Genomic DNA, 25232 nt, shown 5'->3' on the forward strand with positions numbered 1-25232 from the left:
CAACACGCTTGTGTGTTGGTGAGCATAATACCTGGAAGGACGTCGCACAGCCAAAAGCTGCACGTGGAGCCAGAGAATGAGTTCATTCATCTTTACCCAGTTGACATTCAGCATTTCTCTGTCTTTTTTTTCTGCTGTTCATCATTCCTGTGCATGTCTATTTAACTGGCTATGTTAAAACTTCCCCACTAGGAAGTGCTCCACCAACTTGTTTGCTCAGCAAATTCAAGCTCATGTGGAGCTTGTATGGGTTTGCGTGTCAGGGATTTCTGATGAAGCGAGTGGGAGTAGATTAAAAAGTGTGCACAGAAATGTTCCTGTTGATGACAGAGAGCTGCTATGTGCGTGGAGTGTAGTAACCCCAACCTCCCTTTTTATTAGGACCCGGTTCCTAATGCGGTGAAGCCCTCTAGAGGTCCCAAAGCAGGAGGAACGCTCATTACAATTTCTGGAAAATTCCTTGAGACTGGCAGTAAGGTGGATGTCCAGGTTACCGTCGGAGGAGTGGACTGCCCTGTGTAAGGATTTTTTTTTTTTTTAAGCTGATTGGTATTCAAGCCAAAAGCCTATTCTGTTTCAATTAAGTCTGCTCTGTTGAAATAGCTACTTGTTATTCAATGCAAATTTTGAATTTTGCGTACTTTGAAGCCTGTAAATTGATTGTCTTTTCTTGCATTCCCATTGTATAAAGTAATTGACCTTTACTTTTGATGGAGGAGCAAAAAGGATGTGCTCATTATAAGTTACTGATGATACTGTGGATACATTTCAGTTATAGCCAACAAAAAATTAAGAATCACAATCAGCTAAATTGAGATTTAAAGACCCACTTTGATCATATTTTAAGCTATTTTAAAATAATTTTCAGTGTATTTTTAAAATAATAATTATATCATTTTTAGTCAAAATAAAAATGTGGCATAGTTTCTGCAGAAGAAACTCACCTTGAGTTGTGGGATCATTGACATAAATAGACATGGACAAAACAAGAGATGTTTCCTCTGGTTCCAACAAAATTAAGTCAATTCAGTCGCCATTTTGAGACCAGACAATGTTGGTAAACGCTTGACGTTCAAAGCACGGGAACTACATGCTCTTATTGAGGCATCTGATTGGCCAGTTTATAGAAAATATATCACGAAAAAATATATATTTAGCAAGGACATGTTAACCATTTAAAACTTGAGCTTTGATTTACTGTAACTTTTCAACTGTTAACACGATCAACGTAATTCCAGTTGATTCTGAAGGAGAAAAGCGGCTCATATGTTAAAGATTTTGTGTTTGAGCGTCATCGATGATGTGACCAGCGGGGAGGGGATGATCAGTCCAGTTCTCTCCATGTACTGTTGGACTGGAGTAAGCCCATCCCCCCATCTCGTCAAACATCTGTTAACAAAATCTCACAACAAGAACGTCTTAAAAACACAAAATGGTTCCTTTAACCCTGTTTGGTTCTAAACTTTGTTTTTCTTGCATCAATAGGGAACATTTTGGAGAAAAGATCATCTGCAGAACAGGAGAGTACAAAGGAGAAAAGGTTCCCTCTGAAGATCTTCCCGTCACTTTGAAGTATGGGAAAAGCACCACAAGAACCATTCCGAGAGCCTTTAAGTTTTTGGAGAACCCAACCGTGATGGATCACAACCCTAAATCAAGTTTCGTCTGGTTAGTGATACACAAGCTACTCCAAAGCTGGCCAACTATGGTCCTTAACATCTACAGCTCTGCCTGTTTTCCCGCTGCTGATTAGGAGTCACCCTGAATTTACACTGTGGGTCATCTCTGTTAAATCAGTCAATTTACAGAGATCTGTCCCCCCTCCCCCCGGCTCCTGGCGGGGTGGTTTGTCCTGCCCAACCCCCTGTCGAGTTTCGCTCTTTCCGCTTATCCAAAACTTAAGCAATCAGGCTCCATGCCCTCTCTTTCCTCACAAAGACCTTATAAGAAGGCATGTTTTGTGCCATAAATGATTTTAGGTTGTTGTACTACCAAAATTAAACTTTCTTCATCGGTGGGAAAATTGACGCCGGTGTTTTTTGTGATGTTAATGTGCAGTATTGTGTACTTCAAAGGGGCCATACTATGATTTTCTTCAGTTTTTGAAGTAAGCTATAACCACATAGCTCGAACTGCTAGCTTTGCAGAGAAAGTGTTTGCGTTAGCCTGGGGGCGGAGCAGACTCTCCCTGGAGTGGGCGGTTCTCACCTTGTGACATCAGCACGTGAGGACCCGCTCGTTTTCGTGGGTATGGGAGGGGCTGCTGTTGAGAGCACAGGTTTTTAAAGGATTACTCAGAAATGCGGGAACGGATCAAAATACCGCCTTTAGGGTTGTTTAAAGTGAAGAATGAACAGTATATTACACTTATAATACCATCAAAAAGTGGATTTTTCATGGTATGGTAACTTTAAATATATATATATATATATATTTTTTATAATGTTTATTTTGAAAGTACACAAAACGTTTTATTTTGCAACTTAGACCTGTTTTCAGCTTTTTGCCGCTGTGTTGAGGTGAGAGAGATGCCAGACACAGACAAAACAGAGTCAATGTGAACATTCTAAGCAATTAATGATGGTTCTAGTTTTTATGATGCAACAGAGAAATCTGCCTTCAGGTGTTCTTTGACTGAAGTAACCTGATCTAGCCCCCACAAGCAGTGGCAGAAATCAGTCAAGGACCAGAACATGAAATATGCAATTACAATAAAAAAGGCAACTTTTTAAAACAGATTTTTATGGATTTTTTGTATGTTATTTTCAGAATGCTAATAAAATTAAATTGTCATATATGTCAGCTATATCTTTTCTGAATCTAATTTTTCGAAATAATATATATATATATATATATATATATATATATATTTTTTTTTTTTAATAAAACTTTGTTTGATATTGCTAATTTTGATTTGAGATTTTTGCTGTTCTCCATTTTTCATCTTGTTTTTCAATCCAAAACCCAAAAATATATACTTTTCTGCCCATTTAAAAAAAACTTCCTACTCCAGATGATCCTTTGGAAAGATGAAATAAAGAAGTATTAGTTTTCTGTTTAATCTATACTATGCTAATACGTCAGAAAATGCTTTTTCCTACAAGAGTCCCCTCAAAAAACAAATCAGTGTTGCAAGAAATTCACTTAATTTGACCAACAACAAAAAAAAACAAGTGGAGACAGAACTTGCCTTGAGAGTGCTTCCTCTCCTTAGGATAAAAGTACTTGACATTTAATTAAGTATTCTGTCTCTTCAACCCTTCCATTTTTGTTTTTTTGTTTTTTTTTAATTAACAAGCATTTATCTTTGTATTACCAGCAAAGCCATGGTCCAGCGTGAGTTAATTCCATGTACTGTGTTATTTAGTGGAGGGAGGACCATCGTGGTGACCGGGTCCGGCTTTGATCCAATCCAGACCGCTCGCCTAAGGGTTCAGGGAGACGATTCATCACACCTTGAGGTATTCTTTCCTTTTTTTAATTGTTATGTGCCAGGAATAATTCATCTCAAAACCCCTTAAAAGCTTAAAAATAGTGTTGCCATTGTTCAGAAGTCACTAAATAAAGTATTTTTAGAACAGCTTAATCATCTTGGACTGGCTTTGGCAGGAGACTTCTCCTGTTAATGCTGGCCCTCCTGTGTAATGGGCAGTATAAGGCTTTAATTATTTTGTTCATTTCATTTAAAGACTCACATTTAATAACAAGCACTGAGGTTGCAGAAGATTATGTGACTGTGTCACTCTTCACCGCTTTATTCTGTGAATAAATCCCTTGGTCTTGCTACCTAGGGACAGGAGAGATTTTCAAATATTTTTGGCTGCCACACTCTAACGGTGGATGGGAAGTGTTATCTCAAAGGGCTTGGCTACCCATTAAAATAAGCTGTTCTTTATTTCAGTCACTGAGTAAGACCCAAACATGGCGCCTAATTATGACTTCTGTCATGTGGTAAAAACACATTTGTTTGTTGGTTAGTGGCTTGTAAAGGTTTCTTCTGGACCTCAGGGAGCTTAAAAGTTTGAAACAAGATTTCTGCACCACATTTTTAAGCTTAAAAGTTACTCAGACTAACTTTTGCAATTGAAATAACAGCTAAATATATGTTTTTTTATAACCCAAATTTAGCAAATTTAACCCATGGTGACATCAGAAAGATAAATTATGTGATAAATCCCTCATAATTCTATTTTTTATGGGAGAAAGGGTTCTTATGGGTTAATGAAAACTAAAATCAATAAATAATAATCAATAAATGCTATGTAAGTAGATAATGATACTGTTCTTCCCAATTTTGATAGACAACTTTATAACTATATATATGGCAATTATAGCTTGATTTTTTTTTTACGTCAATTATAACTGTACAATTAAATCTAAGGAATAATCTGCTTGAAAACAGTCTATTCTCATTTTGTCTTTATGTAAAGCTATTTTTTAGTTGCTCAACAGGGTGGATTAAAGAGTGCTACAATTTTGCACATCCAAAAGAAACCACATTTACAGATTTTACAGGATACGCAGAGTTATGGGACTTTTATGAGATGACCTCTAATTTGTTCAAGTTCTTTTTTTTAATTCATTGTAATTTTGACTCTTTGTAAAGTTTTCAATAAACTAAAACATGAAAACAATGTGTAAAAAAAATACTACAATTATAATTTATTCTTTTTGAAAAAATGTGTTAAAAAACAAACATTTAAATTTTTATTACTTCTTTTATAAAAAAATGCGTAAAAAATCCTTAGATTTTTGATGACTTTCTCTGAAAAAGTGTGTTAAAAATTATTAACATTTCATTTCTGCTTTTTTACAAAAACATGTTTAAAAAATTATTCAAATTCTATCTTCTTCTTTTATGAAAAAAAAATGTAAAAAAAAAATCAGTGAAATGTAAATTACTTTTTTTAATGTGTAAACAATTATTAAAACTGTAATTTCTTATTTTATGAAAAATGTGTAAAATGATAAAAAAATGTAATTTACCCTTTAATGAAAAAATTTGCAAAAAAAAAATACAAATTTAGATTGCTTCTTTAATGAAACGTTTGTAAAGACAAAAAAAAAGGGTTATTTTTTTTCTTCTTTTATTAAAAAACATTGTGTAAAAAATCATGACATTTTTAACTTCTATGAAAAAATGTGTATAAAAACATTAGCATTTTCATTTCTTTTTAATGAAAAAATATGTCAAAAAATCATTAAAATATTTAGTATTTTTTAAAGAAAATAATGGAAATGTGGAAATATTTTATAAAAAAATGTAAAAAAAATAATACATTTTTAATTTCCTCTTTTATTTATAAAAATCAATGTAAAATTGTTAATTTCTTCTTTTAGACATCGTCAACATTTTTACTCTTGTGCTGTATTAGTACTTTGATGTATTTTTAAATGTACCCTTTAAATATTGTCTCTATGATTCTAGCTTGCGGAAGAGAAGAACGACACATTGATCAAGTTCAGCTCTCCAGAGATAAAGGGCTCCCTGAAGCAGCACCTGAAGGCCTTCATTCATCTGGACAACTTTGTGAAGGAGCTGAAGCCTTTCGACTATTATTCCAACCCCACCTTCAACGACCTGACCAAGATGATCATTCCCAAGACCAGCCTGATCGTCATCAACGTGAGGGCAGAACAGACACCAATAATAACCTGAAGCTGTGTTTGTTACAACAAACAAACTAAACTATTTATTCATCTGAACATTGATGAAAATTAGTTTTAGTTCATTCTCCCTTTACCTAGTTATTTAGATAATCACTGATGATTATAGGTATTTATGAAATTTGCAATTTAAAATGTCATTTTAGCTACAAGGAGCTAATTTCATCACATTGCAATTGCTCGGAAAAAAGAGTATTTTATAGTAAATGCAAATGTAGTAATAACTGGATACATACACAAGATGAAAAGTTAAAGAATAGAAAATTGATTTTTGATAGCACAAGTTCTGTTTATGTGTAGTTTATAATTTTGCTTAAGTTTTTAAATCAAAACCCTCTAAACATGTTGGTTTCTCTCTCCTTCCAGGGTCGAGGATTCTCAAAAGCCATGACGGTTAAAGAGACTCAAGCCTTCGTGGGAGATGTTCAGTATGACGTCAGCGTGCTTCGAGACGACAGCCTGTTGCTGGTTCCACCTTACAAAGAGTCTCAGAGTTTTCCCACGTGGAATGAGACATCTACCAACAAAAAGCTGGACATACGGGTCAGAGGATCCAGTGATTATTGAAATAAAGCAGCTGAAAGATGTTTTAATTTCCATTTTATCCTTAGCTCTGTTCAATCTCGAGCTGTTAGAATTGCTTAAGCAAATATTTGACTATCATGACTCATTTTTCTCTTTTTATTTGTTTATTTTTTTCCAGATCAAGTTTGGGAAAGCGGAATTTAAGGCCGGCTCAGTTCAATACGAGAGAAAGAATGATTTGTCTCTCTACATCATCGTTCCTGCAGTCATCGTACCCATGCTGCTCATCATCACTATATCTGTGTACTGCTACAGGTAATTTAAGCTTAATTGGGTCTATATTTTCTTTTAAAAAAAATAAATAAATAAAAAAACAGGGCTTGTTTATGGTACGCCTTATAAAAACTGCTTATACTGTGGAGATGAAATGCTTGTTTTACTCATCTGTTCAGGAGAAAGAGTCAACAAGCAGAGAGGGAGTATGAGAAGGTGAAACACCAGCTGGAGAATCTGGAGGAGAGTGTTCGAGATCGCTGCAAGAAGGAATTCACTGGTACTGATAGTCCAGCAGCAAAAAAACCTTAATTTCAGATGCCCCTAAAATTGCTCACGATGATGTTTTGATGTGTTAATCAGAATTAAAGTAGTACATGTAGTATTACTGTATTTTCCGGACTATTGGGCCCGCTGGATTAATCCAGATTAATTAATTTTAATAACAACAATAACAGTATAACAATGATAATAATAATATAATTGTATAATATAATAATACTATTATATATATATATATATATATATATATATATAACAATAGTAACAGATTAATTAATCCAGATTAATCCAATTAGAACATTCAAATTCGAATTTTTTTAAAATTATATCATACATAAGGTGCTCTGAAGGCGCATTAAGAGAGAAAAAAAGAGTCAGAGATAAGTCATTCAGTCAGTCAGACTCTAATAAAGTTACTGCGTTCAACGTAATTCTATAGAATTGTTTGTAACACACTACACGTTAGCCACATCAGCAGAATTAGCCAGGTTAGCATATTCTTAATACCTGTAACTCCCAACTGTGTTAGCATACGTAAGGAAACAAACTGATATCGCAAAAACAAACATTGCTGTAGCTATGCTAACTCCCAAACTTGTTAGTAGCATCTAAAAAAACACAGTTTGACTCTGCTACATGTTAGCCGTGTTAGCATATTTACTATACGTGTAACGGCCAACATTGTTTGCAACACGTAAAAAAAAAAAAAGACAGATACAATCAAAAAAAACGTAACTGGGACTATGCCAACTCCCAACTTTGTTAGTAACGCATAAAAAAAACACAGTCCAACACCGCTACATGCTAGCCGCATTAGCATTCAAACTTCTGTGCAACTCCTACAAAAAATCAGACAGCTAGCGCCATGTACATCTCAAAAATGTCTTCAACATTAGTCCAGTATTTATTCTTTTACAAGGAGCTCCTAATTATTAGGTGCACTGTTGAGTTGTTTTTTTTTTTTTTAAATGAGGACTTTTAACCCTTGTGCTACCCTAGGCATGTTTACATTAAAAGTGGGGTCATCTGGACCCCACAAGGCAGCGCACTGATTTTTTTTTTTTTTTCAAGGATTTTTTATCTTCACTGTTGTCATAAAATCCTGTCCCCCTTTGTCATGGGAGGGGTCACACATCAATATAAGGTTGGGGTCATCTGGACCCCATAAGAGTTAAGTGTGCCTTATAGTGCAGAAAATAGTGTAAACAAAAATGTTTAAAAATTGAATTTTCTGCCTTTTTCAACATCACGTAATAGAGGCATAAACAATAAAAAAATGATCACATCCCCTCATTTTGCCTTTTCTGTTTTGTAGACTTGATGATTGAGATGGAAGATCACACCAATGATCTGAATGAAGGAGGTATCCCCTTCCTGGACTACAAAACCTACACAGACCGGGTCTTCTTTCTGCCTTCAAAGGACGGCGCCAACGATGTCATGATCACAGGAAAGCTGGACATCCCAGAGGCTCGGAAAAATACTGTGATGGCGGCCTTGAACCAGTTTTCCAACCTTCTCAACTCCAAAACCTTCCTTATAAATGTACTTATCACTCCATTTTTTTTGGTTTGTTTAAAACGATAATCCTAAATGACAGTGATTATTTTACCCAAACATTATTTTCTTGTAGACATTCTAGTTATGTTGATATTGCATTGTCATTTGAATATTTAAATCCTATGTCATGACCCTTAGGATCACCAGCAGGTGGAAATTTGAGCTTATAAATAGCAAAAACAGCACAACAAAAAAATAAAATAAAACAAAGACTACAGATACTCCGTTAGATTTTTTTGAAACTTTTCAAAAACTTTGATCATTCTCTAACTTTTTCTGTATTGAATACCAAACGGTCCCCACTCGTAAAAGTGTTCCTAGTGCTCTTTAATCACGATTATGCTGTTTTTAGCCAAAATTAATAACCTATGTCGTTTTCCAGTACACAGTTTCTGCAGAGCGGCAGTAGTTCATTAGAAATTTTGCTTCTGAGTTGTGGGCCATTAGTGCATTAGCAAGTCCGCCCCTACTTCCCGTCATCTCTCTGTTTATGTGGTTTAACATGGTTCTAGTTGTCAGCAAGCAGATTGGAGCAGAAAGCTTGTTGAGTAGCTTCTACGCCATAGTTACACACTATTTCCAACTTTTGTCTGATACTGATTCACAATAGTTTGAATAAAGAAATACTTAGAACTGAAATTGTAAGCTTAATTTTCTTTAAATATAAGGAAAAATGCCATAAGAACATGTTAAAACACTATTTTCATTAGAGTGAGTTTTTACAGAGACTTGGACCCCTGTAACATATTATTACTTTCTATGTATGAGATATGAGGCAATACTTTCTGCTATTTTACGAAAATGTTCTTGAAGGTAACACATTTAATCCTCAATTGGAAGATTTATCCTTCACAGCTCTAACAAACATCCCCCTAATCACTGCGGATGTATATTGTGAGAATCTGCTTTAGGTTTGAGCTCCCATCCTTTGAGTGTTAAGCTGTAATGTTGTGGTTCATGGAGTACAGCATTAGAAGTGTGGAAGTCACAGAAAAGGGAGACGTGTTATTCCGGTACTGCTGGCACAGAAACAGACTGTGAGGTGTAAACTCCATGTGTGGGTAGACTCCTCTCCCACTTAATTAGTGTAATTTTAAGTCACAATGTTTTACAGGGCAAAACCAAAATATTGTTTTTTACTAATGTTAGTCATTTAGAGATTTAAAAAGTATGTATTTCGGAATAATGATGATTAATTCACCCTTTCATTTCTCTATTTTTGTGTATTCTTTCTTTCTTCTAAAGTTTATCCGCACCCTTGAGCGCAGTCACGATTTCAATGCCAGGGCCAAGGTGTACTGCGCCTCCCTGCTGACAGTGGCTCTGCACGGGAAGCTGGAATACTACACTGATATCATGAGAACGCTGCTGCTGGAGCTGATGGAAGAATACGTCCACAGCAAGAATCCCAAGCTCATGCTGCGCAGGTCAGTGTGCTGCACACAAATGGGCAAACTGAGAAATTCCTTAAAAAATGTTGGCTCAAACTTGTAAAGAAGCCTTCCACCAGATCCTTAAATGTTCTTCGAAATCTCATGAGTATGTAAATTTATATTTTGATCGTATCAGCGATTTTTGATGGACTTTGATTTAGTTTGAAGATAGACGGTTCCCATGGCTATCTAGCTTTCGACTGAATTTTGCACCGACTTCTGTAGATAACTTTGAAGAGGCAGACTTCTGCTCTATCTTCTTCAGCGCCCCCTCCTCCTCTTCCTCCCTCTCCCTGCTGTCTTCCAAATGTGCTGGATTGTCATTTTACTTCTTTTTTCATATACATTTTTCATAAGATCAATACAGATCAGAGAAGCTCTCATCAACTACCTTCAGTGCTGCCATCAATCTTCACCCAAATTCTTGTTTAATATTTTGAAAAGTACATTTAAGACATAAAGATATGTCTTTGTTTTATTGTGAAAGGCTTTTTGTAGGATCATTTTGTATATTTGAGTGAATGCTTAGTAAGCATTCACACTATAGTGATTCTCTTGCTACTTTCCATATGTTTTTCGGCACGAAAAACTCAATGACACTTTCAGCAATTTCAATAATCTTGGTATCAAAATGTTCAACTTGTTCAGGACATTACTGCTTGTATTTTTTGTATTCATAAACTTTAAAGTTTTTGAAATATTGAGCAAAATATGCCCCACATGAAATGAATGAGAAAGTCTTCACATTTCAAAATTTTAAGTAGATTAGCAACAAACATTTAAATACATTCATGGGCTATGTTTCAATCTTTTATAGTAATTTAAAAAATGAATTTACCAAATATTTTAGCAACGTGTTAACGTTTTTGGCTATTTTTTTTTATCTACTGGGGTTTTTTAAGCTTATTTCGAGTTTAGCTTCTATTTTAGAAAAGGCTAACTTAGTTTACTGAGGAATTTTAGGCAGTTTTGGAGTTTAGCTAATATTTAAGCAATGTGCTAGATTTTTTAGCTAATTTTGCATACTGGTGTTTTTTGTGCTAATTTGTAGGCTAGCGAAGATTTGAGCAACATGCTAACGTTTTTGGCTAATTTGTGATCTACTGAGGTTTTTATTGGCTAATTTAGAGTTCAGCCTCGACTAGCAACAGGCTAATGTTTTTTGACTAATTTAGTTTAATGAGGAATTTTGGGCTCTTTTGGAGTTTAGCTAGTATTTAACAAGCTAGCTTTTTGGCTAATTTGGAATCGAGGCTTTTTTAATTTGGACTTTAGCTCATATTTAAGCAACACATTCAATATTTTTGCAAATTTGGCATGTATTAGGGATTTTTTAAAGCAGTTTTACTACAATTCTTTCAGAAATTCAGTTCAACTTCAGTGCTCTTTCATAGTTCTTTGATGAAATTTCCAGTCTTTTAGCTAATTTAACATTTTCCAAATAGGTTTTGCATTTTTAGCAAATTGCATCACCATTTCAGCAAAGAGCTTCAGAATCTTCAGCAACTACTTTCAGTAAAAAGCATTCACATTAGCATTATTGCAGGTAATACAACTTTTGTAGTTATTCATTATTTTCTTTTCAATTTATGGCTTCATATTTTATTGTTTTTTTAGGATTATAGTCTTTCTAATTTGATTGGAGTGAATATTTTTTTTCTAAAAAGTTGGTTTTATTATTCATACAACTGTCAAATTTGCTTCCCCATTTCCGACAGAGCATGAGCTCATCACCTCAGGACCACTGCATGCGACCTGAACTAACTGCTGCGCTAAGACAGGCTGTAGCTACGAAAGCACACATCTTAATTATTCCCCAACCAAGAAGCTCATTATGCTGATGAGCCCATTGGGCCAACGCGAGCCCGTCTTTGTACAAGACATCTAATTAGGCATGTCATGATCTAACAATGAGAGCCGCCTGTGGATATCTCACAATAAGATGGGTTATTTGTCAAGTGACCGCTGACACGACTTTTGGATTAAAATGTCTTGATGCTAACACAAAAAAGCTGACACAACACATACATGAGTGGACAATGTCTACTGATTAACGTTCATCTCATTCTTCTTTTGAACTTTTGCTTTTTAAATGATTGAAATAAAAAAAAAAAATCAATCAATTTTAAATGTATAATCTTGTTAGTAATTATTTCATTGAGCACATGGATGCAGGATTTTATAAATGTGTCGATTTTTCATAAAAAGTCTTTTTTTTGTTTGTTTTTTTTCTCAGATCAGAGACAGTTGTGGAAAGGATGCTGTGTAACTGGATGTCTATCTGCCTTTACCAGTTTTTAAAGGTAACACAGTCTTTGATATTGTTCTTATTAATGTATGATAGTGAACATTTATAAAAACATTACTTATGTGTGGTTCTATTTAAAAATACACATAAATATGGTTTTATTGCTATCTGCCCTGAAAGCTTGTATATTTTTTTGTTTTAAAATACAGTATTTGTGTTTTTAACCTGATTGATGGGGAAAATATGACCTAACATATTTTTTTTGTCCAATTTTTACGGAAAAGTCCATCTTGAGAATGGCTTACACAATAAATCCACTACTAAATCAACTTCTCCCCCTTCTTCTATTGTTAACTGGAAAACAGAGAGAAATTCAAATAAAAATCAAGTCCAGCTGCTGCCTACGGCTTGGAGAACAGAAGAAGTTAGCTTTTGGTAGCGCAAGGTTTGACCATCCAATCAGAGCCACCTTACTTCCTCATGAAGCTACAGAGACTCAAACTCAAATTCTGATTGGTTGAATCAACGTAAACGTGTTTAATTCATATAGGGGCGTGGTTTAATCAGCAGTGTTTTTTTATGGAAAGCTACCGCAAAACTAGAAGTGAGGACGGTATGAGCATAAGGCAGATTTTCATGAACCTAGCAACAAGTGAGGGCTAAAATCTGATTGGTTAGAAACTTTCATGAGAAAAAACAGCCTGACAGGAGCGCGACCGAGGCGTAGGGCTGTGAGAGAATCTGGCAGAACAGTTGGAAAGATCTATAATATATTTTGGAAATATGTATATATAGATAAAAACATTTCTCTGTGGTTTAGATACTTCTTTTCAGATCATTTTAGGCCTTCACTAAAGGCTTTGCAGGCCCTTGCCACTGGTTGTATTATTAAACTGAAGGGTTTACATTCCAATACTAGAGCGTTTCACGCTCTGTCTAAATAAAAAAGTTATTCCAGTGTGATTTCTGAATGTAATTATGTTTCACATTTGCATCCCACGTTTCCAGTTATGTGCATGTGAGTCGGGGAGGCGCTGATGCATCTTGAGAGTTTAAATCAGGGGAGGCAGCAGCCTGCCTGTCAGCAGTGTAAAAATAAAACTTAAGAAGTCACCAAATACAGAATGTTCAATTTCTAAAACTAGATCATTTTCAAAAGGAAAAGTAAAGATGCCTTAAAGCAGACACAAATGGAGCTGGGCTATTCCTGGATAATTCTGTGGATTCATGACCTTCTTTTTGCTTTTGTTTCTTTTTCTCTTTTTACAACTACACTTTGATAGAACAAAAGTTAGTTGTCCCTCCTTTGTGGAGTATTATGAAGTTGGGCAGCTCTCCGATCAGCTGGAACACAAATGGTTTTCTCCAGCTCTGCTCTGCCGCGCGTAAAAACGACCGCCTGTGTGGTTTAATTGAGATCTCAGATATGAAGTACAAAACACTTGCTCACTTCTGTGTCATGAAGACAACTCACACTGGTATTTTATTTTTTTCTCATAAATAAAATTCCAAGCTTGTTAGCATTCATTTAAATCAATCAGATTATGATGGTAGCTCAACACCTGATGACATTTTTCCTTTATTGTAGCTGCAATAATCTCTTTTAATTTTAGACTTTAAACATGAAATTGAATCACCTGCAAAATTCACTTCTGCAAAATATTAAGAAATAGAAAGATTGATTATTATTGAAAATCTAAAACACTTTTTAGATGAAGTCCTGCGTAAAAAAAAAAATAAAACCAGTTCTCATGATGGGGTTTCAAAATAATACCTAAGATTAGATTTAAAGCTATCTCAGACTTAAAATATATATATATTTATATATATAATTATTATTTTATTAAGCTTATAATATGGTAGGCTAATCTTCCGGATATACATGCTCTCATTAAATGGCAGTTTTTAGAAACAAACATTTAATTTTGACTGAAAATTGAGATTTCAAGGATTTAAAACTAAGATATTCAGATTGAATAATGTTATGGAATACAGAATAAAAATACATTTTTGGATGTCTGTTCTGTAAGTTTTTTTTAAGTATTCTTCTCAACACTTCCTACACTGTAACAAGTATTTTTAAAGTCTCACTCTGATCATCTGTTGATCGAGTGTAAAACCATTCCCAGTTTTGTTTTAATTATGGTTTTAGCCTAAATTTGAAAAAAGTGTCTCTTTCTAGGACAGTTTCTGCAGAGCGGCAGTAGTCCATTTAAAAACTGCCTCTGATTTGTGGGCAGGATTGTTGACCCAAAGCAAACCCACCTCCATTTCCCATCATCCCTTTATTCACACTCTCTCCTGCTCGTTTACATCCCTCACAGCCCCAAGCTAACATTATTGCTGCAACAAAAATGGCGACCAACATTGGATTTATCCAGCCATAACGTTTAGAGCCAGATGCAGCTCAGACGAGGAAAACGAAGACGTACATGAATCAATTTAGCCTCGTTTCAATTAGTGATCTGGTACGGTACAATACGTTTTTTTCAGCATTTCCACTGTAAAATGAACCAATCAAACAGTACCGACCCAAAGCTCTTGGGGGCCCCACTGGTTGTAGGTCCATAGAAAAGTGGAACAAAATGGTTGGGGTGAAGCTGCTGTAGCCATCCGATCACTGGCAGAAAGTGATGACGACATTAGAAAGTGCCAATATTTTGCTCATTTAAGCTAACATTTCCAACGTTTGTGTTTTTGCGGTTTCCTGTGTTCTCTTTTGGTCTCGAGTCTATACTGAAAATGCCTGCAAACAACAGCAAGGCCTGGTCTGCGGTGACTGATAACGTTCCTTGACATCTTTGGCGATGAGATGATACAGGGTGAGCTAGCAGCATGCTAGCAGTCTACAACAAAAAACAAACCTCTCAGTGGAAGCGAGCTTTAACTAAACTGGACCGTACTATTCCTTACCGGACCAGGCTGGATCCCTCATTGGAACTGAGGCTTTTGTCTGCAATTGGATAGATCTTTAAACTGGAGCGGAGTAGTGACCTGCCGATTGTAGCTTCTTAGTTACAAAGTTCTGAAACTGCATTTTTTTTGTCTGCTCCTGATTCATAAGAATTTAATTAAATAAATACTCAGAAGTGCAATTTTAAGATTAATTATCTTTTTATATTCCATAATGTTAAAAACAACAAAAACACAGTTTTCATAAGTTGGGGTCTTTAAGAAATTAGGTAAAACTAATATAATAGTTTAATTTTGTACAAAGCTTAAACTTCATTCCAATGTTATATGTACTGATATGGTTTTTATATTTCTCTTGTTCTGTGGCTAAAATGAGAGCAGCCTTTATTTTTTTAAATGTTTGCCAAGTTGTTAGTCATGGCATTTAGTTTCCTGACATGAGTCAGAACTTCTTTTTTTTATTGGACAGCTCTCTGCAAACAGTGTGTTCTGTGTTTGTGCTCCAGGACTCTGCAGGCGAACCCTTGTACAAACTGTTCCGCGCCATCAAGCACCAGATCGAAAAAGGGCCGGTGGACGCCAGAGTCAAGAAAGCCAAGTACACCCTCAACGACACGGGCCTGTTGGGCGACGACGTGGAGTACTCCGTTTTGGTGAGCCACACAAATACGAGGCGCGCGCAGTCAGCCGTGCACCACAGCCGCACTCCTACGCACAAATCCAGAAACTCTCACCAAAAGCTGCACATGCTGCTCTCTGATTGCATGGCAAGCGGCACAAACTCTTAAGCATGTGACGTTGCCACGGTAACCACACATGGCAGAGAGACCCTGAAGCGGCCGACCCATTTGTGTGACATCCATTTTTTTCTGAAGCGTCAATGAGCTCGGTTTGAATAAAACAAAGGCTGCTAATTTCAGGGAGGGATGGACGACACATCCCAATGCGGTTTAGGTGAATGTACAATAAGTCCGCACAAGTACCCGGCCACCTCCGCACCCTCTACTCGACCTTGCCAACTGCACGCACTCTAAATCCATTCAGGCAGCTTTCAGGAGTCAGGAAAAGCCCGCGTCTCATTCTGGTATTTTGTTCCCGTAATGGAAGCTAATCTGAACACAGCTGTTTTACTGGTAAAGTCGACACACACAAAAAGACCCATGGGTAATGGCGTTGTTGAGGACAATTATCAAATTAGACTGAATTACACGTCTCCTGTAGTGATGGATCACCTTCTGCGATTAAATTACACGAGGGAAAAAACATGCAACAAGCCGAATTTCACAAGCAGATGCAGTGTTTACGACCAGCTTCAATTCATAACAGGCTCTTCACTTTCACTTCAGATGCAAATGAGCTCATGAGGCTGCTGTTGGGATCAGTCTGGCTGCTCCTTCTCTGAGTCTGTCGAGTGGTCAGTCTTCTCTTACCGAGCTGACAGAGTGTGAGAGGAGCTATAGGGAGGGTCAGAGTTTGCTCCTGCCGGGCTTTGGTCATTAACCAGCCAAGGTCATGTCAAGTGTCACCGCAATGCCTATGTTTGTGTGCACTCTTCAGAAACCCAGTTGCCATAACAACAGCATCCCAAGACAGTTCGGCGCGTGTGGGTGGCAGGCTGGTTGCTCTGACCTGTTTGAATATTTCTGCATGCTCTCCATGCACTGCTCGGGTCGTCTCCACCCCGTCCTGATGTCGACGTCTGTGTCTCGCTTGCCAGAATTTACAGGTGTTGGTTCAAGGTGAGGGCCCAGATGTGACGTTTGTCAAGGTGCTGAACTGTGACACCATCTCACAAGTGAAGGAGAAGATCATAGAGCAAGTGTACAGGAACCTGCCATACTCCCAGCGCCCCAAGGTTGACGCCGTCACTCTGGGTGAGTAAAAAAATAAGAGAGAGAGCACCTTTGGGGCAGAATCATCTATTAATGAGTCCTGGATCAGTTACATGAAAACTTCCATCAGACCTGGACGGAATTAATCAGATCAAATCTGAAGTGCATTCATGTGAAAAAACGATTACTTATTTCATGTTACTTTAATTTGACGCGCTCCTGTCAAGTGTCATGTATGTGAACACACTTTTAAAAATAGCCTTAATAGCTCTTCAATTACAACTCAGCATAACACAAAGTGTCAGTAGATGGTAGATCCGTCTTTAAATCAGACTTCAGGGTATTTTCTAAATGGTTTTATCCGACTCTCTTTTTGTAACCAATCTCTCCTTTATTGTGCTTTGGAGGGAGCTCCCTCAGGATGTCCTCACGGCATTACTGCAGGGCAGAAAACTGCAACTTTTCTGCAATGTATCCAATCTTATTCCTCAGTTACATTGTGTATTTGCTGATTCAGTTGGAGTCATTGTCTTGTGTATGGCAGAGGAAAAGGAATGTGGTTTAGATGCTACTGACCACAATCGTCATTTCACCTCCACCACCATGAGGTTTGAGTGAACATGCACTGGTTTTGTGTTATGATGTGTGTCATGCCAAAGCAAAATCATGATTGTTTTATGTTTAAATTAAAATGTTTTCTCTGATACAAAAACTCCAATACTGACAATTAGCAAAAAATCGATTCAGTGATATATCGCTATTTAATTTTGTTTGCTGATACTTGTTTTGATTTAAATTGACAAGTTAATATTTAATTAATTACTTGTGAGGGTCCTTTAGCGTTGTACTTTTTTTTCCACCTAAATCCACATTTGAGGTTAGCTATGGTCTAATTATTGACAGGAAAAACGTCTTTTTTATTTGGGGTCAGAAAAGCAGGTTCATTTACAATGGTTTGACCTTTTTGCTTTTTTGCCATATTTTCCCTCATTTATCTTCTGGATACATTTCATAAATAAAGTAGAATTATAGATGTTTTAAAGGTGTAAAACTCTTCATTACAAACTTTAAAAAAACTTTCTCAGACAGTAATGAATATTTTCAAACACAAATATAAATATGATTTAATCTGGTAAATGATCGTCTTTCAAAATTAAATTATAACTTTATTATCGACAATTTTACTCATAATTCTGAGTTTATTTCTTGTAAAAATTACAACTTTTTCCTCATAACGTTTCGACTTAATTCTTACAAAAATATTACTTTTCTATCATAATTTTAATACTTTATTGTTGAAAAATTATGACTTTTTCAAAAAAATGTAAAACTTTATTCTTGTAATATTATGCATTTTTTCTCACAATTTTATGACTTTATTCTTGTAAAGTTCTGCCTTTTTCTCATAAATTTGAAACTTTGTTATTAAAAGATTAAGATTTTTCTCCCAGAAATTCACATTTTTTTTCTTGTAAAATTATAACTTTTTTTTTTACAATTTTGCGACTTCATTCTTGTAAAATTAGGACTTTTTTCTTTATAAATTTACAACTTTATTCTCATACATTTTCTAAATTTTTTTCTTCTAACTTTTCAACTTTTTCTCTTAAAATTAAGACTTTTTTTCATAATATTATATTTCTTTTTCTTGTAAATGTATTTTTAATGGTGACCTTATACCCTGTTGTTTCAACTCAAAATTCAAACCTTCACAGAAATTCTCAGTATTACAGAAAGAAAGCAAAGACCTGAAAGCAATGAAAGATTTATATCGATATGGAGAGCTGCACACATCTGAACATGAGAACACGGCATGGAGGATATTGGATAATAAAGTCTCCAGACAATCAGGATGCAGAACTTGGTCCACTGTTAAAATAAAAAAATTAAAAGCATGCAAAATTGCACTTTCACTTGTGGTGTCGTTCTTCCATAACCCTTCAGGTGGTTCAGTTGAATTATCACTTGGACTCATGTAACCAAAATAACCCAAATGTGAATTCCTGTGAGCAGAGACTTTGACAGACTTAGATTTGTCCTCAGTTTACAAGTCTCTCAGTGACTCGCAAGTGCAAATTATTCAGCAGCTCATAAAGTCTGTAAGCTGGAGATGAAGTCCACTTTGGGTCAGGGGTGAAAAATAAGTCTGATTAAGTCTCAGTTTTTTCAGATTTCTGCCATTACTAATATCTTTCCTTCATGGCACAGTGCTTACGCAGAATGTCAGATCAGCCAACTGACATTTGCTTTAAGGAGGTGGTCACACTTGCTGATGATCAGTTAATTATATGCTTTGATTTCCAGCATAAGGTTGTTACTAACTCATCATTTCCACATGGCCTTTCTGCTCTTTGGCTTATCTTTTGTTAAATGATGAAGCTGCTTAATATGTCATGTTTTTTCACTTTCTTAATTACACTAGGGATCATTTTATTCATGCTGTGGCTGTATAGTTTCTGCTTTTTAAAAACATTTCTTTCAAAAAAAATATTGCGTTAATGCATTTTAGAAGTTTAATCATTGTCAGCAAGTTAAATGAATATTCTAACCTTAAAGGTTTTGCTTAGCACTGTGTTTGGAAACCTTGGGGATCAGACTTGAAAGGCCTAAAGCCCCATAAACACTTCCTAACATCAAAGCTCATTCTCATCTTGCAGTAGATCTCATTTCTTTATACATTTTCGATAAGCGAATAGGAAAGATAACTCCCTTGTAATTGGTGCTTCTTGTAAGTGAAAAGTGCAGTATGTTGCAGAAAAAGTGGGAGAGGAATTAGTTTTTAAAAGGAATTTTGGATTTTTGGAGCATTACGAACATACCGGCTTCTGTTCAAATACTCCAGAAAAGGAACAGGGTTATCAATGCTAGTGTGAATAAATTTATAGCTGAAAGCACTTAAGCTGATAGATAACTAAAATATTAACTTAATGCCAAATTAGCCTAAAAAACAAAAAACAAAAACAAAAAAACTTAGGTTAACCAGAACAGCTAACATGTAGCTGAAATATTAGCTAATCTCCAAAATAACCTAAAATATTAGTAAATGCCAAAATAATCCAAAAAGCTAACAGAATGCCAATTTTTAAAACTTTAAAACTATAATTTTGTAACAAAATTATGAATAATAAAAAGGCAGGAAGATTATTCCAGAATAAATCAATTTAAACCCAGGCCTTGACTTTGACACATGTGATCTATTTTAAAACCATTCACCGTGGTCTTTTGATTATGATGTACTTTTTTATAGGCAACATAAAAAAACTCGTTTTCTAGGACATAGTTTCTGCAGAGAGGAAGTAGATCATTAGAAAATGAGTTGTGGGCGGGACCGTTGGTGCAGAGTAAGCCTGCCTTCATTTCCCATCATTCCTTTATCTCCCAGTAGCTTACAGCCCCTCACAACCCCAACCTAACATTACCCGGTGAGCAATTTTGGAGCTGTCCAGCTGTTAGATTAAGATCCAGGTGTCGGCTTAGACAAGAAAAATGAAAACGTTCATGGATCTAATCTAATCTACACGCTTTTTCCAATTGCATTTTTTTTTTTTTTTTTACAATGATTTGAATGAAGAAATATTTGAAGTTGTCCTCTAAAATTAGAAAAAATGCTGCCAAAACACAATTTTTATTGGAGTGGAAGAGTTTAAAAATAGGATGAAAAAAGTGACTTTTTCCCTTTTTTTCCTTTTGTGCCTTGTTTACAGAGTGGCGACCAGGCTCAACGGGTCAAATTTTGTCAGACCTTGACCTGACCTCCCAGAAAGAGGGCAGGTGGAGGCGCATCAACACCCTGGCACACTACAATGTAAGTACCGACTTGATGTGCTGCCCTGCTAAATAAAAAAATCTCAACCAGACCTGAAAATAACCAGGCGTTTGACGAGGGAGCAGGGTGGTAACGTGGGTGTATGGAAGGGATGGACGCTGAAATGTTTCACACCTCCTCAGTCAATTTGAGACTCTCATCTCTGCAATAGACGTGGACTTGTGATTTTACCTTTACAAGAAGTGCTGACTATTTTAAATGCTTTTTTATCTCATCTTGATTTCATTTGGTTTATTTTTACCTGTTTAAAATGAGCACTAAAAGAAAATCATACAGTTAGATAAGTGTTAAAGGGCCTACACTATGCTTTTCTTAAGCCTTTTAGAGTAAACTATATCCATATATATTATCATATATCACTTTTGGAACACTAAAAAACTAATTATTTATGAAATAAGATTTATTTTGTTAACTCTTTTTCCACCAGTAAGTAAGACGCTTTGATCTCTGAAGCTCCGCCTTTCGCAACCATTTCATGATGTCATCCTAGAGCTGGCTGCAGCATCATCTCTGCATTTCACCCACAAAAACAAACATGCAATTTGTTTTAAAATATGGATATGCAAATTGTGTATCTGCCATAGGTAGTCCCAGCGTTTATTCCAAAAATTTGGCAACAACACCAGATGAACATTTCGAGATTTATTGAAATGATGAGAACATCATTCTGATTAGTGCTGTGAACTTTTCTGCTCTCTTTGAAGCATCATCATTCTCCGTATCAAAAATCCTCTTTGCTTTGATGTGAATCCTTTTCCTGGAAAGGCGCACCTTTCTGTCTTGGCTCAATAATCCGTCTTCAAACCAGTTCTTCTCATTTGTTGTTGGCTTTTTTCACCAGGAAATAGTCTGCTCCTTTTCTGTGGCCGTCTTCACAATAATCACCCGTCTGCTTGTGTCATTCTCGGATACGTTTACGATCCACCCCAACATGTCGTGCAGATTCCTCACCAGAATGTACTTTGGCGTATGCCATCGCACAAAGTTTAAACGCTAAATCCAGTTAGCGTTTCGACATCTGCATGACTGTGCACAACTAGGGGGAGCTTGCAAAGCTAACTGATCACCGCTCGCTAGCAGCTTCCAGAAACTAGCAGAAGCTAGCTTCTGGAAGCTGCTAGCAAGTGGTGATAAGCTAGCTTTGTGATCTAGAGGAACTGTTGCTATATCTGAATTCCCACCGTAATCCCTAACTACTAAAAAACTATGTAGTGCAGGACTATCTAGTTCCATCAATCCCTGGATTTAAAAGCAATTCAGACACCATGCTCACGTACTTTTTCTTTTTTTATATCTATTTATGAATTCACTGTTTTGATGATGAAAACGTTGATGGTTTATCAAAAATTATTTTTAAGCACTATTTTTTTTCGCAAAAATTGTTCAAATGTAACGCATTGTGGACCATATTCGCAAGTGTAGTAGGCATCAATGCACACTATTTTTTTGCAAAGACTTATGGGAAATTTCTAGGACACTGAATTTTGGAATAGGAAGACGCTTGTGTGTTTGTGTTAGCCCGAGGCCGGTTCTGGCAGCGCAGACTATTCTGGAAGGGGCGGTTCTCACTTTGTGATGTCACAATGTGAGAACCAGCTCGTTTTCATGGGTTTGGAAGGGGCTGGTGCTCAGAACACATGTTTTTAGATAAACACTCGCAGATGCATGAATGGGTTAAAATACAGGTTTAGGGTTGTTTATAGTGAGGAATGAACATTATAATACACTTAAAAACTCCAAAAAGTTGATTTTACATGATATGGACCGCTTTAAAACAGCCAAAGGAACAAACAAAACTTACTAATTGAATTAAATTGAAAGTACCATAATAGTTTGTCATTTCTCACAGAAATCTCTTTATAAAGAAAGTAAACGGCCTGAGATGCAAAGAGAGTTTAACATACAGGTTTAACGTACTTCTTCTTGGCATTCAGAGAAATAAAGGTCACTCGTCTTGCTTTTCGATTATGAAGATTTACATCTTACAAAGGTCCTCGGCCTGCTTTGATTCCACCTGCTGATGTCTCACAGTTGTTTACAGATGAGTGGCTTTCCTCTATGGATTTATCGGCCGTGCCATTGCAGTGTTAATCGCCGTATTTCGTGCGTCATTATCGGGGTGATGCCAGAGAAAATGTCTCGTAAATATCCCAGTAAAGACCCACTTGTCCATGTCCACTCAGGCTTATTGATCCCGAATTAGTTCACAGAAAACATAAAGGAGCTGCTGTCTGCAATCACACAGCCTATTACACTCAAAGGTAACTGGAGTGGGTTTGCTTTGTTGGGTTTGTTGTCTAACAGAGGACTTGTGTGTGTGTTGCAGGTTCGAGATAACGCCACAGTGGTTCTGTCGAAAGTGTCGCACACGCTGCATAACTACGACCAAAACCAGGAAAACCACGAAGAGCGTACGTATTTAAAAAAAGAGAGTAGTGTGAAGCTCAGAGGAGCACGGCTCCAACACGCCTTTCTATTGTTTCCTGTGAGATTTTCACAATATCCCCACTCTCATTAAACATGCAAATAAAGCTGTTTCATGTGCAGAGCGCTTCCTTTGTTTCTTTCAGTTTATCCTCATTTCAGACGAGGTATTTAGCATTTCTTTTAAAGTTAGTTAAAAAGCGTCTTCCCACTTTTCCCCCGTTCTGCGGGAACCTGCAACAGTTATTTGAAGAAAGTTTGATTTTATTTATTTCCCCCTCTCAATAGGAAATGCTCTGTTGGAAGATGATAAAGTGTTTCACTTGGTGAGGCCAGCGGAGGAGCTGGATGAGTTCAAATCAAAACGAGGAAGCATAAAAGACAAATCGATGACCAAAGCAATTACAGAGATCTATCTGACACGGCTTCTCTCTGTCAAGGTAGGGAACAAAGATAATTATTTCTGCTTTTTCGCTAGCTCATTGTATCGACATGATCATTGCTTTTAATTAAAAATAAACCCAAGTTTTTAAAAGGAACGTCTACTTCTCTCCTATAAAACAGCTTATCTCTCATGTTGCGTGAAATAGCTTGATATTTTGGCTCTGGCTCACGTTGTTTGTGTTTCTGTCCAGGGTACACTTCAGCAGTTTGTGGATAACTTCTTCCGCAGCGTGTTGTGCTCCGGCGCCGTCGTTCCGCCGGCTGTCAAATATTTCTTTGACTTCCTGGATGAACAAGCTGTGAAACACAACAACGTGGATGAAGAGACCATCCACATCTGGAAGACCAATAGGTAAATATTTCAGTCACTGACTGTAAACTCTATGCAACAGTGCAGGTGACGTAGCATTCTGTTTGGTTTTGTTAGGTACTTTTCGACTAACTTGTTTATGGACTGGTGCTTTATAAAAAAAAAGTGATTTTAATAAACTAATATTGGATTTATAAAAATTTGTCGTAAAATGTATGGAAGCATATTACATTTAATAGAAAAATGGGGATCTTCTTACTAGTATTTTTGTTTATTAAATAAAAAGCAAATTATATTCATTCTAAAATTTTAAAGAACTAGAAAAGCAAATAACTACAAAAATGCTGAGCACTGACCTCATCTGTTTATGAAAACTAAAAGATGACCTACAATTTAATGCTAAAAAGCTACAACCTGTCCGTGTCACAGACATGATCCGTGTTTGTTTAGTTAATGTGTTACTCGTAATATCAACAGTCCGTTTTGTTTCAACTTTTTCCACTAACACTACAGAGCAAAACATTACAGAAGTATTTATTATTGACCAAAATGAACTGTTTAGTTTTGTTTGAGTCAATCCCCACGAAATTTTGGGCACAAAGCAGCAAAGTCCATGAGTGACCTTCTGGACGGTCATGTTGTAGGTGTGGTTAACTTTGTGGCTCACAGTCGGATTTTTAAGATGAATAATTTTGATGTTTCTTCTATATATTGTCGAGATAACATTTTGATAAAATTGTTTTTGTTACCAATATGTATTTTATTATTTTTTATGCATAATGTTTTTCTGTTTTGTTATAATTTTTTCTGTATTTCCCATACATTTTTAAGTCTTTTAATCTAATTTTTTCTATTTTAAATATAATGGGGTTTTTTTGTCTTCTAAAAATTTTTTTTTTTTGCTATAAATTTTTCAATTTTTCACTACAAATTTCTTAGTTTTTTAATCTAATTTTTCCGTATTAAATATAATGGGTTTTTTTTGTTTTTGGTACAATTTTTTTTCATTTTCGCTATAATTTTTTTTGTTTTTTGATGTAATTTTTTCCATTTTATATATTCATTTTTGTTTTGTTTTTCAGTATAATTTTTTTCAGTTTTTTCACTTTAATTTTTTCTGTCTTTCACTTAAAATTTTTCCATTTTTCAGTCTTATTTTTTCTGTTATTTATTATGGGATTTTATTGGTTTTAATTTGGCTTTAACTTTCTGTTTTTTTTTCCGCAAATGTTTGCGTTTTTTGTTATGAATTTTTTACATTTTTCAAGCTAATTTTTCCCACTTTAGTTATAATGTTTTTTTTTTGTTGTTGTTTTACCATACTTTTTTTTAATTTTTTTTGCCATAATTTTTTCTGGTCTTTTTTCGCTCAATTTTTCAGTTTTTGCTCTTATTTTTCCTGTTTTTTCACTTTAATTTTGTTTAGGATTACAACAGGTGTAGTCCTCAAGCGAGCACAAGGACACGTCTACAACCTGCATTACTCGAAAACACT

General features: G+C 35.8%; 1 protein-coding gene across 1 annotated transcript in view; it reads left to right on the forward strand.

Annotated features, from left to right (window-relative positions):
• Positions 1-25232, forward strand: part of plxnb2b (plexin b2b) — a 160627-nt gene that overhangs the window by 124943 nt on the left and 10452 nt on the right. The window contains exons 17-32 of the mRNA XM_024281855.2: positions 382-518; positions 1486-1668; positions 3368-3461; positions 5429-5626; positions 6034-6210; positions 6371-6507; positions 6645-6745; positions 8063-8292; positions 9553-9734; positions 11977-12043; positions 15408-15554; positions 16619-16775; positions 20438-20538; positions 22886-22970; positions 23272-23423; positions 23619-23779. Coding sequence (XP_024137623.1) covers positions 382-518; positions 1486-1668; positions 3368-3461; positions 5429-5626; positions 6034-6210; positions 6371-6507; positions 6645-6745; positions 8063-8292; positions 9553-9734; positions 11977-12043; positions 15408-15554; positions 16619-16775; positions 20438-20538; positions 22886-22970; positions 23272-23423; positions 23619-23779 — 2309 coding nt within the window. The remainder of the gene's footprint in view (positions 1-381; positions 519-1485; positions 1669-3367; positions 3462-5428; positions 5627-6033; positions 6211-6370; positions 6508-6644; positions 6746-8062; positions 8293-9552; positions 9735-11976; positions 12044-15407; positions 15555-16618; positions 16776-20437; positions 20539-22885; positions 22971-23271; positions 23424-23618; positions 23780-25232) is intronic.

This window comes from Oryzias melastigma, linkage group LG6 (assembly GCF_002922805.2).
Source record: "Oryzias melastigma strain HK-1 linkage group LG6, ASM292280v2, whole genome shotgun sequence".
NCBI classification, from domain to species: Eukaryota; Metazoa; Chordata; class Actinopteri; order Beloniformes; family Adrianichthyidae; genus Oryzias; species Oryzias melastigma.